Genomic DNA, 15,424 nt, shown 5'->3' on the forward strand with positions numbered 1-15,424 from the left:
TAAATAAATAAGCCTCCGTTATGTCCGGAGTTTGTTTCCGCCCGGAGAGGGATGGAAGAGCACCAGCGAGCGCTTAGCTTTCTGGTTGGATGTTTTGGGTGAGTTTGTTGGCGCGCATGCGTGTTGTGTCTCAAGGGCGGGTTTGAAGGGAAGTGGGTGTTGACCTGCGGGCAACTGAAGTTATTGTCAGATTATACCCGTGACTGCGCGGGTCTCTGGCGTCCTGGAGACACGTAGGGATGAATTTATGTTTCCGACGATTGCATCTGGAGGGGTGTGTAAGACTCTGTGGCTGAAGAAAGCTATTACGCTTCTTATGTGGGTCATTATTTTAAAAATAGCATTTCAGTTTTATCTGCTTGACTGCCTCTTAACAAATTTTAAGCCCTCCTCTACATCTGTTTGGTTTTGCCCTACCAGCTCTGGGATTGGGGAGTGCACTGTTAATGGTTATTGTTGCTCCTGTGGCCATTCTCTTGGCATCCCCACTTTCACATTTTGGCGTGGTGTATTAATAGACTAAGTGGGATTAATGGGTAAATAGGACTTTATAGTCATCTCTAATCCTGGATTCAATACCAAAATTTAGATTTTCAGCTTTGTGGATGTTCTATTTCGACATTTTAAGAACAGTTCATTGCAAAGAGGTGAAAATTTTGTTCTGAAGTCTTAAGGACACAGAGAAAGTTTTTCCGTCCATAAGTGTGGGACTTGTTTTGTGACCAACAATATGAAAGGCTCTGAGGTCAGCTTGGAGAAGAAAAAAAGGATTAAGATGCCAGCGAAGAGACTTCGTGAGGTAGTTTCTCAAAATCATGGAGATCATTTGGTTTTGCTGAAAGATGAGTTGCCCTGTGTTCCTCCGGCATTGTCTGCAAATAAACGTCTTCCTGTTGGAACGGGGACTAGCTTGAATGGAACATCATGTGGTACGTGATTCCATGTAATTTTTCAAACAGTTTTAGCTTAGTAAATCTTTAGTCCTTATTTGTTTAAATTCCCAGACGTAAGATATAAGTCTAGTTTGTACAGATGTTTGAAAACTGACCCTGTTTCCCGGGAAAATGGCCAGGAAGCCTATAAAATGTTTGAATAGATCTAATGAATGAAACTTTAACGTCTCCTGTTGTGCTTTTTTTTTTTTTTTTTTTTGGCATTGACTTTTGCATATTGTTTTTGTTTATATCTATGGTGGATACACTTAACTTGTATAATGTGCTTTATTTTCCCCCCTAGTGTTTTTTATAGTTTTCCCCCGAAGTAGTACTTTTTACCTAATGCACTACTTTCTGTTAATAGTGGGAAAAGCAGGACTTCTGCCAGTTGATGGCTTCTGTATTCCAGTTCACTTAATCTGTCTAAACCTCAGTGAAAATAAGGATAACATATGCTTTACCCACTTCGCTGCTAATTGTGAGGATCAAATTAATGAATATGTGAGCAAAAACAGCAAAATGCTTTTATAATGCTGCTTGTTAGGGGATACAGCGGTGACACTCAAATAGTCCTGCTGTTAAATTAGACCTTTACATCGTATACGTATTTCTACCCATAGATTGTCCACATCCAATAGTGTATGGTTATCTTTTAAAATATTTCATGCTTATCTCAGTTTATTGTCAGTACCGAACCTTATTTTCCCAAATATCAACTGTAAAAGCCTTCATTCAGATATGTTTAAATACATTTTCTTAACTTTCTTTGCACGCAAATTGTCCTTCCAACGTCTGCATTATATGGAGTTTATAGGTCTTGAATCATGCCTATACAGTTTCTAAAGCTAAGGACCTGATTTTAAAATCACTAAAATCTATTCCTTTGTTTTGTTAGGTTCATCAGACTTAACTTCTGCTAGAAATTGTCACCAGCCTCTAAAAGAAAATCCCATGGTGTCAGAAAGTGTAAGCAAAAGGATTCTTAATTATGCTCACATTAAAATTTTCAGTGTTGTCAAATAATGTATTCTTAAATTATGTTTGATTAGCAACATGCCTTGTTTTTATTTAAATATCACTTACCAGACCAATGTTTTATATACTACAATTGTGACTTTGAATGGTGTTTGAGACATTAAACAAAAGGCCTTCCCTAGAATCAAAAATACCGATTATTAAAATAATGGCCGCTGAAAGAGATATGATAACTGAAAAGAAGCTCTCTTACTATTCAGGGAAAAGGTGTTCTTGCCCAGAGACTTAACATATTTTTAGGTAAAAGAAAAGGAACAACTAACAGTACAATTTTCTTTAACATGAGGTGTGCTTGCATGTCATTCTAACACTTGTAAGGTGTTTTGGTTTTTTTAGAAGAGAGGTTCTTTAAGAATAACATGAAATTATCATCTTAACTTTACAATGCCGAACGTATTTGATAAATATAATGTTTTGGTTATGAGATCTAATTAGACTTTGATAGCTAATCATAGTGTTGACCTATGTATTGTCAGTTTAATAAGTCTGTATAATGAGAGTTTCACAATATACTATTTTGAAAATTGAAGCAGGTAAACTAATAATTCAATTAAAGCTATATGACAATTTTGTCAAAAGCTCACAATTTATACATTTTGTATAATTTTGTGCTGTACTTGGTCCCTATGTAAATGCCTAGACTTTGGAGTGGTTTTTTGTTATTGTTGTTTTGTCTTTTTTTTTTTTTTCTTTTAAGCAGGCCTTATTTAATGATATCTAAACTTTTCAAATGTATGGATACACTGTTATTGTATAATTGAGGATAAATCTGTGATCTTCATGATATTGTGCCATCCTTATCTACTCCATTTGACTCACAGTGAGTCAGATTTTTACGTTTCACTGAAGCAACTGAGATGTTAAATGACTTGCTCTGCTAGAATTGGTATACTGGTTTGAGTCTGAATCTCAGTGCTACATTTGCTTGCTGCTTCATTTACTCATTCATTTGCTTGTCTGATAGTGTGTTACTCACCCATTCAACAAATCTTTGAGTAGCTTTAAGGTATATCAGCATTGCGTGGTGATGGAAATGAAGCATATGAAATACACAGTCCTGCCCTCCCAGAACACAGTAGTCACATAGCTAGTAAATGGTTCTTGATAAATAATAAATCCGAAGTTTATTTATCCTATTTCTTCCTTTCATATCCCAAAGGATTTTTCTAAAGACGTTGCAGTGCAAGTGTTGCCTTTGGATAAAATAGAAGAGAACAACAAACAAAAAGGTAAAAGAATAATATTGATTTTTTTATTGTTATAAAATATACTTAACATAAAGTTTACCACTTTAGCTATTTTAAAATGTACAGTTCTGTGACGGTAAGTACATTCACATTGTTGTACAATCATCATCACCTTTCATATCCAGAGCTTTGTCATCTCTCCCGATTCTACCCATTAAACACTAACTGCTCATTTTTCGTCCCCTCAGCCCTGGGCATCCTACTTTTTGTCTCTATGAATTTGACTACCCTAAGTGCCTTATATAAGTAGAATCATATAGTATTTGACCTTTTGTGACTGGCTTATTTCACTTAGCATAATGTTTTCAAGGTTCATCCATGTTGTAGCATGTGTCAGAATTTTCTTCTTAAGGGTAGAATTTATTTTTAAGCATTTATTACATAGTCTTACAGTTTTTATTATTTTCATTTTTAATTAGTTTTTCTTCCCAAATTAAGCCATTCCTAGAATCTGTAAAATCCAGAATAAGGTTTGCAATGGTGAAGGTTATCTTGTTATTACCAATCTATTGCATAGGTTTAGTATTATATATGTTTATAAATTTTTTTTTTTTGAGACAGAGTCTCCCTCTGTTGTCCAGGCTGGAGTGCAGTGGCGTGATCTCGGCTCACTGCAACCTCCGGCTCCCAGATTCAAGCAATTCTTCTGCCTTAGCCTCCTGAGTAGCTGGGATTACAGGTGCACGCCACCACACCCAGCTAGTTTTTGTATTTTTTTTTTTTTTTGTAGAGATAGGGTTTCACCATCTTGACCAGGCTGGTCTCAAACTCCTGACGTCAAGTGATTTGCCTATCTCAGCCTCCTAAAGTGCTGGAAATACAGGGCCACCGTGTCTGACCCCATATGAATTTTAAAATAGTTTTTTCTAATTCTTTGAAAAATGATGTTGGTAATTCGATTGAATTGAATCTGTAGATGTCTTTGGGCAGTATGCTCATTTTAATGATACTGATTTTTCTAATTCATGAGCATGGAATGTTTTCCACTTGTTTGTGTCATCTGTGATTTTTTTTCATCAGTGTTTTGTAGTTCTCCTTGTAGAGATCTTTCACCTTCTGGATTAAATGTATTCCTAGGAATTTTATGTTTTGTGTGCCACTATTGTAAATGGCATTGAGTTCTTGATTTGATTCTCAGCTTGAACATTATTAGTGTATAGAAACGCTACTGATTTTTGTACATTGATTTTGTATCCTGAAACTTTATGTAAGTCATTTATCAGATCTAGGGGCATTTTGGAGGAATCTTTAGGGTTTTCTAAGTATAGGACCATGTCATCAGTGAACAGAGATAATTGGACTTCCTCTTTTACTTTTTAGATGCCTTTTATTTCTTTCTCTGTCTGATTGCTCTGGCTGGGACTTCCACTACTGTGTTGAAAAGAGTGGTGAGAGTGGGCATCCTTGTCTTGTCCTAGTTCTTAGGGGGAATGTGTTCAACTTTTGCCCATTCAGTATGATGTTGGCTGTGGGTTTGGAATTATGAGGATTATATTATTACTTAATCACTTAATTTGTTCCTTGTCCTTTTCAATTGTGGAGTGCTATGGCTGAGTTCCTAAACATTCTTTTAGTTAAAAAAGATTTTTTTAGTAGCTTATTAAAATTTAACAAATATTCAGGAATTTAATATATATTTTTGTGTCTTGATTCTGCAGCAAATGACATCTTCATTTCTCAGTATACAGTGGGACAGAAAGATGCTCTCAGAACAGTTTTAAAGCAAAAGTAAGTTTCATTTACAGAAAATAATTGGACCATTTCTTATGTTTAAAATCAGCTTCATTTGTACTTTGGACATATGAAAAACTGTCTTTTCACTATGTGAAATATATATTGTGTGATGATATGTATAAAGTGTTTCTCATGGTGCTAGACACATTTAAAATACTCAGTAGCAGTTAGCAGTTGTTATTATGGAAGTGCTATGGTATTAACTCATTTAACACACCTATAAAATAGATTTCATTACTATCCCAATTTTATAGAATCCCCATTTTCTTTTATTTATTTATTTATTTAGAGATGGAGTCTCACATCACCCAGGCTGGAGTGCAGTGGCATGATCTCGGCTCACTGCAACCTCCGCCTCCCAGCTTCAAGGGATTCTCCTGCCTCAGTCTCCCGAGTAGCTGGGATTACAGGCACCTGCCATTATGCTGAGCTAATTTTTGTATATTTCTAGAGATGGGGTTTCACCATGTTGGCCAGGCTGGTCTTGAACTCCTGGCCTCAGGTGATTCACCTGCCTCAGCCCCCAAAGTGCTAGGGTTACAGGAGTGAGCCACCATGCCCGGCCAGAATCCCCATTTTATAGATAAGGAAACTAAGGCATTGGGAGATTGAGAGATTGATTTTCCCAAGGTCCAGGTTGTTACTGGACTGGGATTTGAATGTGCAAGTCTGCCTTTAGAGCCATCTCTCTTAACCACTTTACTATACTGCTTATAGCAGTGCTCAATAGTTCCTTATACATAATACTTATTATTTATTATCCGAAGACATTTAGACTTTTCCTGGTCAAAATCTCAGAAAGAGATGAGTTTAGCACCTGGATGCAGTGAAGAGAGACCATGGTTACTCCACCTAAATGCCCCCTCCCAACTTTATCTTAAATACCAATGAAATCTAAAACTAACCTTGACAACAGCACATGAGAAACATGAAGGAAGAACAAATTCACTAGTCTGGAGGCAATTAATATTATCTTTATCATATTCTTAGGCTACATGTATTCTACTCCTGAACCAGAGCACTGCAGAAGGCCCCTTAGGAAATAGAAAAAAATTTTACTTACTTTTGAATTCTCATTTTATTCAAAAGGAAATTATATATTAGTTCTGCAAATGGAAAATCTGTATTGTTTAGAATACGTTTAAAAATAAATATACAGGCCAGGTGTGGTGGCTCACACCTATAATCCCAGCATTTTGGGAGGCTGAAGTGAGTGGATCACTTGAGCCCAGGAGTTTGAGACCAGCCTGGACAACACGGCAAAACCCCATCTGTACCCAAAAAAATACAAAAATTAGCCAGGCATGGTGGCATGCACCTGTAATCCCAATAACTTGGGAGGCAGGAGGTAGGAGGATTTCTTGAGCCTGGGAGGCAGAGCATGGTGCAGTGAGCTGAGATGGTGCCACTCGCACCACTGCACTCCAGCCTGGGCAACAGAGCTAGACCTGTCTCAAATAAATTAGTTAAATAACTATACAACTATTAAAATACAACATTTATTCTTTTTCCACCAACAGTTTTCCATGGTATACATATTATGTTCTGGGAAGCACCGGAATAACAAAAAAAATAATACTACCCCTAAATTGCAAAGGTATAATCTGAGCCAGCCAGAGTTTCACAGCGGGTTCTTTGGTCCTATCAGGTTTTTACTTCTTATATTTGTTCACACTAAAATTCTCAATACATAATATAGCAGTTAGGAGAGGCATTTGGATGGTAAATTATATCAGAAGGTTTCTAAATATATAAGAAAAAGCCCTAGTGATGGCATGGTCTTATCTGTCATCTTCTCTACTTGAACTAAAAATTGCAGATTACATCTGACTCAGTTGGATAGAAAGCAATCACCACTTCTATCCAGCAGACCCTTAGTGGACGAAGTAGCTGCTTGCAACCACAATAGGGACTTTATAAACTTCCCTTCCAGTCAGAACTCTCAGAACTAAAATATCTCAGAACTTTCAAATCTGAGAGGGAGAAGTTGTTAATAAACAGGACAGTGAGAGAAAATTGCAAACACTGCCTCTTTTATCTGTTGCTAGATCTCTCCCTAAGGATGAATGAACGTAATTTTTTTTTTTTTTTTTGAGATAGAGTCTTGCACTGTCACCCAGGCTGGAGTGCAGTGGCGCAGTCTGGGCTCACTGCAACCTCCCCGTCCCAGGTTCACGCCGTTCTCCTGCCTCAGCCTCCTGAGTAGCTGGGACTACAGGTGCCCGCCACCATGCCTGGCTAATTTTTTGCATTTTTAGTGGAGATGGGGTTTCACTGTGTTAGCCAGGATGGTCTCGATCTCCTGACTTCATGATCTGCCTGCCTCAGCCTCCCAAAGTGTTGGGATTACAGGCGTGAGCCACCGTGCCCGACCCTGAACAGAATTTTTTAAAAGACAAAACAACTAAGGAGGCTCTATGGGAAAGTAATTACAATGTAGAGAATAATAACTGAATCAAACTATAGAAATGACTCTCATGTCTAATTATGTCCCAAGAGATATACCTTTAAAATGAAGCAGGCTGAAAATAAAAATACAACAAAAGTATTTTGAGGAGAAAACAGATAAAAAGAAATAAGAATTAGCAATATTAATTCTAGTTGAAGTAAAATTCAAGGCATATCTGCTAAATAGACTAAATAGGACCAATTTTTTGGGCAAAGTTAATTTTTTAGTTAGTTTTAAAAATCTTTAATGTAGCCAGGTGCGGTGACTCACGCCTGTAATCACAGCACTTTGGGAGGCTGAGGCAGGCAGATCACCAGTTCAGGAGATCGAGATCAGCCTGGCCAACACAGCGAAACCCCGTCTCTACTAAAAATACAAAAAATTAGCTGGGCTTGGTGGCATGTACCTGTAGTCCCAACTACTCGGGAGGCTGAGGCAGGAGAGTCACTTGAACCTGGGAGGCAGAGGTTGCAGTGAGCAGAGATTGTGCCACTATACTCCAGCTTGGGGGACAGAGTGGGACTCTGTCTCAAAAACAGAACAAAACAAAAACTTAATAAATAATAAATGTAAAGAGTTTTAAAAAATCAAATACTATGAAAAGCTTATAATGAAAAACCACCATCTTCTACCCCACTATTTCCTTAACCACTAGGCCTATTCCCCAGTGGCAGCCGCTTTTAATTCTTTTACCTCTTTCCTCTGAGAGGTGATTTCATAAATCAAAGTAATATGCTTACAGTACTATTTTTGGTTTATGAAATTTAAGTCAAGCACAGTGGCACATACCTGCAATCCTCTCTACTTGAGAGACTGAGGCAGGAGGGTCGCTTGAGCTCAGGAGTTTCTATACAGCTGGGGCAACATGGTGAGACCCCCTTCTCTTAAAAAAAAAATCTGTCTATACTGGGTTGTGAAAAAATACAAAAAACAACAACAACGAATAAACGTAGACTGCACTTACTCTACTATGATAAGCTTTAGCTGTCTTAAGTTACTTTTTCTCCCTTTCTCTAATTATAATTACTCTGTATTGATTTATATAACAGCCGTAAACGTAAAAAACTTTTTTACTTTATAAAGTTTCAATGTTTACAGAAGTAGAGAGGATAATTTTTTGAACTCCCATGTTCTCATAGCTTAGCTTCAATTATTAGCATTTTGTTTCATTCATAACCGCCCCGCATACCCATGAATTATTATAAAACAAATCCCAGAAGTCATTTCATTTTATCTTTACATATTTTAATATACGTACCTGAAAGATAATTGTTTAAAAAGGTATTGCCATAATGCTACTATCATACTGAAACATAATAATTAATAATTTCTTAATATTATAAAATATTGAGTCAGTATTCAAGTTTCTGTCACTGTCTCATAATTTTTTTGTGGTTACTTTTTGTTTTGTTTTGGGATTGGTTTTTGTTTTTGTTTTTTGAGACAAGGTTTCAAACTCTTATCACCCACAGTGGAGTGCGGTGACGTGATTGTAGTTCACTGCAACCTCAAACTTCAGGCTCAGGCAGTCTTCCTCCCTCGGCCTCCTGAGTAGCTGGGACTACAGGTATGCACCACCATGCCTGGCTAATTTTTTTTTTTTTTTTTTTTTAATGTTTTGTAGAGACTGGCCTCACGGTGCTGCCCAGGCTGGTCTCGAACTGCTGGGCTCCAGTGATCCACAGCCTTGGCCACCCAAAGTGCTGGGATTACAGGCATGAGCCACGGCACCCTGTGGTTAATTTAATTTTGCATTAGAATCTAAGGAAGAGCCACACTTTACATTTGAATGATATGTCTCTTAAGTTGTTTTTTTTTTTTTTTTTTTTTTTAAGACAAAGTCTCACTCTGTTGCCTAGGCTGGAGTGCAGTGATGCAATCTTGGCTCACTGCAACTTCCACCTCCTGGGTTCAAACAATTCTCCTGCCTCAGCCTCCTGAGTAGCTGGGATTACAGGCATGCACTACCATGCCTAGCTATTTTTTTGTAGTTTTAGTAGAGACGAGGTTTCACCATGTTGATTAGGCTGGTCTCAAACTCCTGACCTCAGGTGATCCCGCCCACCTCGGCCTCCCAAAGTGCTGGGATTACAGGTGTGAGCTACCATGCTGAGCCTTCAGTTTGTTTTAATTTACAGATTTACCCTCACTTTGTTTTTCTTATAATTTATTTGTCTTAAGAAATTTTCTACCTTCTGGATTTTGCTGAATGTATCCTTTTTTTGTCTTTAATATGTTTCTCTCAACCTTGAATTTCTGTCAAGTGGCAAGAATGCTTGATAGGTGATGTTGTATACTTCCTGTGTAATACATCAGGATACATAGATGTCTGATTATATCTCTTATTGTGAAATTAGGATTGATCTGTTAATACACCACCTTTTTGTATCAGATTACAGCATATGGAAATTTGAGGACAGAGTCTAAACAGTCAATTTTAGAAATTTAGCTGGAAAATAATTTCTTATAAAAGCTAAAGGAAGCTGGGCATGGTGTGTCATGCCTGTAGTCTTAGCACTTTGGGAGTCCAAGACAGGAGGATTACTTGAGCCCAGCAGTTTGAGACCAGTCTGGGCCATATAGCAAAATTTTTTTAATTAGCTGGGTATGGTAGCATGTGCCTGTAGTCCCAGGTACTTGGGAGGCTGAGGTGGAAGGATCACTCGGGCCTGGGAGTTTGAGGCTGCCGTGAGCCATGTTCATTCCATTATACTCCAGCCTGGGTGACAGAATGAGACCCCGTCTCAACAGAAAAATAGAGAGACAGACAGTCAGACAGATGCTGAATGATAGGAAAAAAAAGCAGGGAAAGCAGAAGAAATCAAGTATATCAGATAAAAGAAAACATAAAACACAGTAGAATGTTTTCAACTAGTTCTAGAAGTATGTCAGTGTAATAAGCAAATCCTAGACAAGTCAGAAAATTAGTGAGAAAATGCATGTTATAAATAAAAAGAGGGCATAATGATAGAAGGTATTAAGAATACTGTGTATTAAGAATACTGTGTACTTGAATGCTACAAATTAAGAAATCTAGATGAAAGAAATAACTCACCAAAAATAACCATATAACTAAGAAGATTTTAGTAGACCAGTTACTGGGAAATAAATTGAAAAAAAAAAAACCTTCAAAGAGCAATCTCCAAAGCAGTCATGATTTTCTTTGAGTTCTTGAAAAATTTTAAGAAACAGATTATGATCATGCTATATATTCTGCTCCAGAGCAATGAAAAGCAAAGAATGCCACTCACGTCATTTTATGATGCTAACCTAGCCCAAGTATCCATACCTAACATTAGTTCCATCAGAGATATTTTCGTCATACTATTGTAATTTAAACAAACGTAGTTCTTGAAATACAATAACTAAACCTAATACCACTCTAATAGTTAAAGAAAAAGATACAATTGTATTGATATATCATTACTATAAATAAGTTATGAGTAAATTATATCTTATCATATGTTAAAAGATAATACACAATGATTAAGTAGAGTTTAGCCCAGGAATGCAGTAATGTTTTAAAAACGGTAATAGCAAATTCTGTTGTAATGCTTATGCACCAGGCACTGTTCTCTGCACTTTTTTAGTTTATTTTTGTTTTACTTTTTGTTTTTTATTTTGTTGAGACAGGATCTCGCTCTGTCACCCAGCCTGGAGTTCAGGGGCAGGTTCACAGTTCACTTCAGCCTTGACCTCCCAGACTCAAGTAATCCTCCCACCTGAGGTCCCCCTAACCCCACCCCAGAGTAGCTAGGACTACAGGCATTTGCCACCACATCCAGCTAACGTTTTTACTTTTTGTAGATATAGGGTCTCACTATATTGCCCAGGCTGGTGTCAAACTCCTGGGCATAAGAAGTCCTGCCTCAGCCTTTGAAAGTGTTTGAATTACAGGCATGAGCCAACATACCTGGCTGCACTTCTTACATACTACTTAATCTTTACAAAAACCTGGCATGTCTAATAACGTTTCAAGCTTACAAATAAGGAATAGAAGGGTTTAAGTCACCAATGCAGTCTGTCTCCAGAGATAGTGCTCTTAACTATTGCACCACTATAATAATTCATGATCTATTACTATATTTATATCATTTGATCAAATAAGAAAGTATATGTGACAAGCACTACAGTCACATTTAGTGACATTTTATGCCTATATCTTCTTAATTTTTTTATTTTTTAAATTGACAAATAATTGTACATATTTGTAGGGTACATAGTGCTGTACTTATAATGTATAGTGATCAGATCATCGTAATTAGCATATCCATCATCTGAAACATTTATCATTTCTTTGTGTTAGGAACCCTCAATATCCTCCTTTTAGCTATTTGAAACCATGTAACACATTATCCTTAACTATACTCATCTTACTATAGTCATTCCTCCTATCTAGCTGTAGCATATTCCTGACTTATTCCTCCTATGTAGCTGTAATTTTGTATCCTTTCACAAATCTCTCCATATGCCTCCCTTCCATACCCATTTTATACTCAGTCACCACACACACACGTAATACCCACAAACTTCTTTAAGAATAGAATGATACATTCTTTTTTTTTTTTTTTTTTTTGAAATGGAGTTTCGCTCTTGTCACCCAGGCTGGAGTGCAATGGTGTGATCTTGGCTCACTGCAACCTCCACCTCCCGAGTTCAAGTGATTCTCCTGCCTCAGCCTCCTTAGTAACTGGTATTACAGGCATGTGTCACCACGCACAGCTGATTTTTTGTGTTTTTAGTAGAGACGGGGTTTCACCACATTGGCTAGGCTGGTCTCAAACTCCTGACTTCAGGTGATCTGCCCACCTTGGCCTTCTAAAGTGCTGGGATTACAGGCTTGACCCGTCATGCCCAGCCAGAATGATACATTCTTAACGTGAAGGACGATGTTTATTGTAAACCTATAGTCAATACCCTGTTTAACAGTAAAATTGGGAACAGGACAAGATGTCCATTATTTTTTAAACTTAATTTGGAAGCCTTCGTTGGAGCAGTTAGATAAGAAAATGAAATCAGGTATGGATATTGAAAAACAGGAGACAAAGTTATAATTTATAGAAAATACTGTGTATTCAGAATATCCAAGAGACCACTAACTCAGAAATTTTTACACTAATGAAAGTTCAGGAAGGTGACCAGATAATCAGCATATTATTCAGTCATAAAATGGAATAACAATTACCATAGCAATGTCCCCACGCCCCCCCAAAAAAGTTGGGAATACTCATTATCAGAAGTCTATAGAATCTATCTGAAGAAGTATGAAATTTTGTCAAGGGAAATAACCAAAGGCTAAGATAAATTAAGAGACTCAACATGGTCTTGGATGGGAAGACCAAGCTCTGTAAAAATATAAGTTATAACAAAATTAGCATATGTTTTGCTGTGGTCAGTCTTAAAATTTTTTGTTATTTTGAGAATAAGTGGTAGACGTAAATTAGAAACGTAATTCTAAAACTTACCTGGAAGAACATACTGTTGCGAAAAAAATGTGTGTGCCTGTGTGTATACTGTATGTATATATTTATGCTATATGTGTGTGTATACATAGACACAAAATTAAGAATACATCCATATAGAATACATTCAGTTTGGAATAGCTAAGATGAATTTGGAAAAGCAAAAACAAAAATGGAATGATGGAGAACTTGCCTTAATTGATATTATAATGTACTCTAAAGCCTTAGAGGAATGAAGAATCTGGCCAGTGTGTCTAGAACAAGGGAGAACTCCCTTATGTGTGACTGGAGAGATAAGCAAGGGACTAGGTTATGAACTCCTGTAAAGGAATTTGGTCATTAATGTAAGATAAATGGCAAATCATTTAAAAGTTTTAAAGAATTAGATATATTTCTTAAAATACTCCGGTAGCCATATGAAAAAATGGATTGGAAGAGGGCTAGACTATAGTCCAGCAAATGAATTGGCTCTGGAGTTTTCAGGGAGGAGTGAATTAGATTGGTCCTGAATACACTGGGAAGTGGTGGTATGGTAGTGGGAATCATGCTCAGTTGGAGAGGAAAAGACAAATTTGGAAGATGATTAGGAGATTGAATTGACAGGAATTGTTAATTAGATACGAGGGTGAGGAAGGCACTAAGGTTGAATCCCAGATTTTTGGCTTTCACAAATACATGGTCAGTAGTATATTCATTGAGAAAGGAAATTCTTGTGGCGAATAGCTTATTCTGGGCATGGTCAAGGGTTTGAGGTTCCTATGAGAAATGTGGGTAAGAAATGTTCAGGAAAAAATGGAATATAAAGATCAAGTTGCCAAGCGGTGGCTCATGCCTATAATCCCAGCACTTTGGGAGGTCAAGGTGGGAGAATGGCTTGAGCCTAGGAGTTTGAGATCACCCTGGGCAACATAGCAAGACCCCATCTCTAAAAACAATAAATTAGCCACACAGGGTGGCATGTGCTTGTACTCCTCACTACTTGGGAGGCTGAGGCAGGAGGATCAGTTGAGCCTAGGAGGTCGAGGCTGCAGTGAGCTGTGGTTGTGCTACTATACTACATCGTGGGTGACAGTGAGATCCTGTCTCGAAAAAATAAAAAAGGCCAAGTTCACAAAAGGGATCTAAGCTGGAAATTAAGATGCAGAAGTCATCATTATGTAAGTGGCAGTCTAAGTCTAAGCTCTGGGAATAGTTGAAGTGATTCAATGAGGTTAGATAGTGAAAAGAAAGATGGCTAGGGCTGGATGGACTCTGAGAATACCAAACATTGAAGGAGTATGTGGAGAAAGCAAGCTAGCTTCTAAATGCTGCTCAGAAAGTTTGGCCAGAGATGTAAGGGTATGGTGTTAACAAAGCCAAGGGGAATTAGGTTCCAAGTGTGATGTGCTGCTCCGAGGTAATGAAAGGTAAGGACTGAAAAATGTACACTGAATTGAGCAAGCAGGGTTCTTAGTGGCCTTGGTGAGAATAGTTGCAGCACAGCACTGGGATATTCAGTGGATTTAAGAATAAAGAAAAACTGGCTAAAAAAGAAGACTATAATGAAATAATTGCTTCTTAATGGTAGGGTTATGTGCATTTTTTTGACATTTATATTTCATAGCTCTTTATATTTGCCACATTGAGCATTTATTAATTTAATAATTGAAAAAATAAAATTTAAAAGCCTATAAAGAAATTTATGTCTAGCCTTATAATGTTGTTTCTCTTGTTGGGCAAAGGTAAGTCACTTTCAGACTTCAGGAAGAAACCTTAAAGATAAGGAATTCCTGAATTATATTTTCATACTCTACCCCTCAATCAGTTAAATATATATATTGAGCAGTTACTACACAGCTAATCCTTGTTAGTTGCTGTTTGCTATGAAAGAAGTCCCGCTACCATTCCCAACCCCGGAGGAATTAGTGATTAATTATATTCAATATATTATTAAATTGTCCCGTACAGATATGTAAACCCTGGGGTGGCTGAGTAGCAAGCCTCCATTGATAGGTAGTAAATGCAAAAGGAGTTAATGAAGGGAGGGATCAAGAGGAAGTGTTAGAAGAACAGACTTCTTGAAGAAGGTAATACTTGCATTGCACCTTAAAGGAGGAGAAGGATGTAATAAGTTGGGTGGAAGAAGGGTGAGAGAGCAGAGTGAGGACAAGCGTGGAGTCACTTGTGGGCATGACATGGTATGTGTAATTAGTGAGGACAGCCTTGTGTATGGAAAGCTAAACAGAGGAAATTAGCCAATTCGGTTGTTTTTAAGGAATAATTTTAGATTTTTGAATGGTGACATATGTGTAGGAAGCTTCTAAGCAAGTAGAAACTGGAAGAATGGAATAGTTAGTAATGGATGATGAAACTTTACAGTTGAGAGAGAAAAGTGAGAAGAGAAAAGTGCCAAACTGAGAGAAAAAGCTCTGGTGTCATGGTAAGACCTCTGGGAATTGGGCCCTAACTCTACCACTTAATAAATAGTTCTATGACAATGATCAAGTAAATCCTGTTACCTCTGTGGACTGCCATTTCTTCATCTGTAAAATTAGGAAATTAGGATATCCTGTGACCTCTGTG

The 15,424-nt window shown here is 37.4% G+C and overlaps 1 protein-coding gene across 16 annotated transcripts in view; it reads left to right on the forward strand.

Annotated features, from left to right (window-relative positions):
• Window positions 1–138: 138 nt before the first annotated feature.
• Window positions 139–15,424, forward strand: part of KIAA0586 (KIAA0586 ortholog) — a 122,952-nt gene continuing 107,666 nt past the window's right edge. For 12 of the 16 annotated variants that reach the window (XR_012415827.1, XR_012415828.1, XR_010588497.1 and 9 more), the window contains exons 1-4: window positions 139–929; window positions 1,831–1,901; window positions 3,130–3,199; window positions 4,876–4,945. Coding sequence is in view for 13 of the 16 variants with exons in the window: in XM_065548854.2 (XP_065404926.1) it covers window positions 731–929; window positions 1,831–1,901; window positions 3,130–3,199; window positions 4,876–4,945 (410 nt within the window). In the remaining 3 variants the exon portion in view is untranslated. The remainder of the gene's footprint in view (window positions 930–1,830; window positions 1,902–3,129; window positions 3,200–4,875; window positions 4,946–15,424) is intronic. The other 4 variants (XM_065548851.2, XM_073997453.1, XM_065548852.2 and 1 more) reach the window with 2 other exon arrangements.

Source organism: Macaca fascicularis, chromosome 7 (genome assembly GCF_037993035.2).
Source record: "Macaca fascicularis isolate 582-1 chromosome 7, T2T-MFA8v1.1".
Classification (NCBI taxonomy): domain Eukaryota; kingdom Metazoa; phylum Chordata; class Mammalia; order Primates; family Cercopithecidae; genus Macaca; species Macaca fascicularis.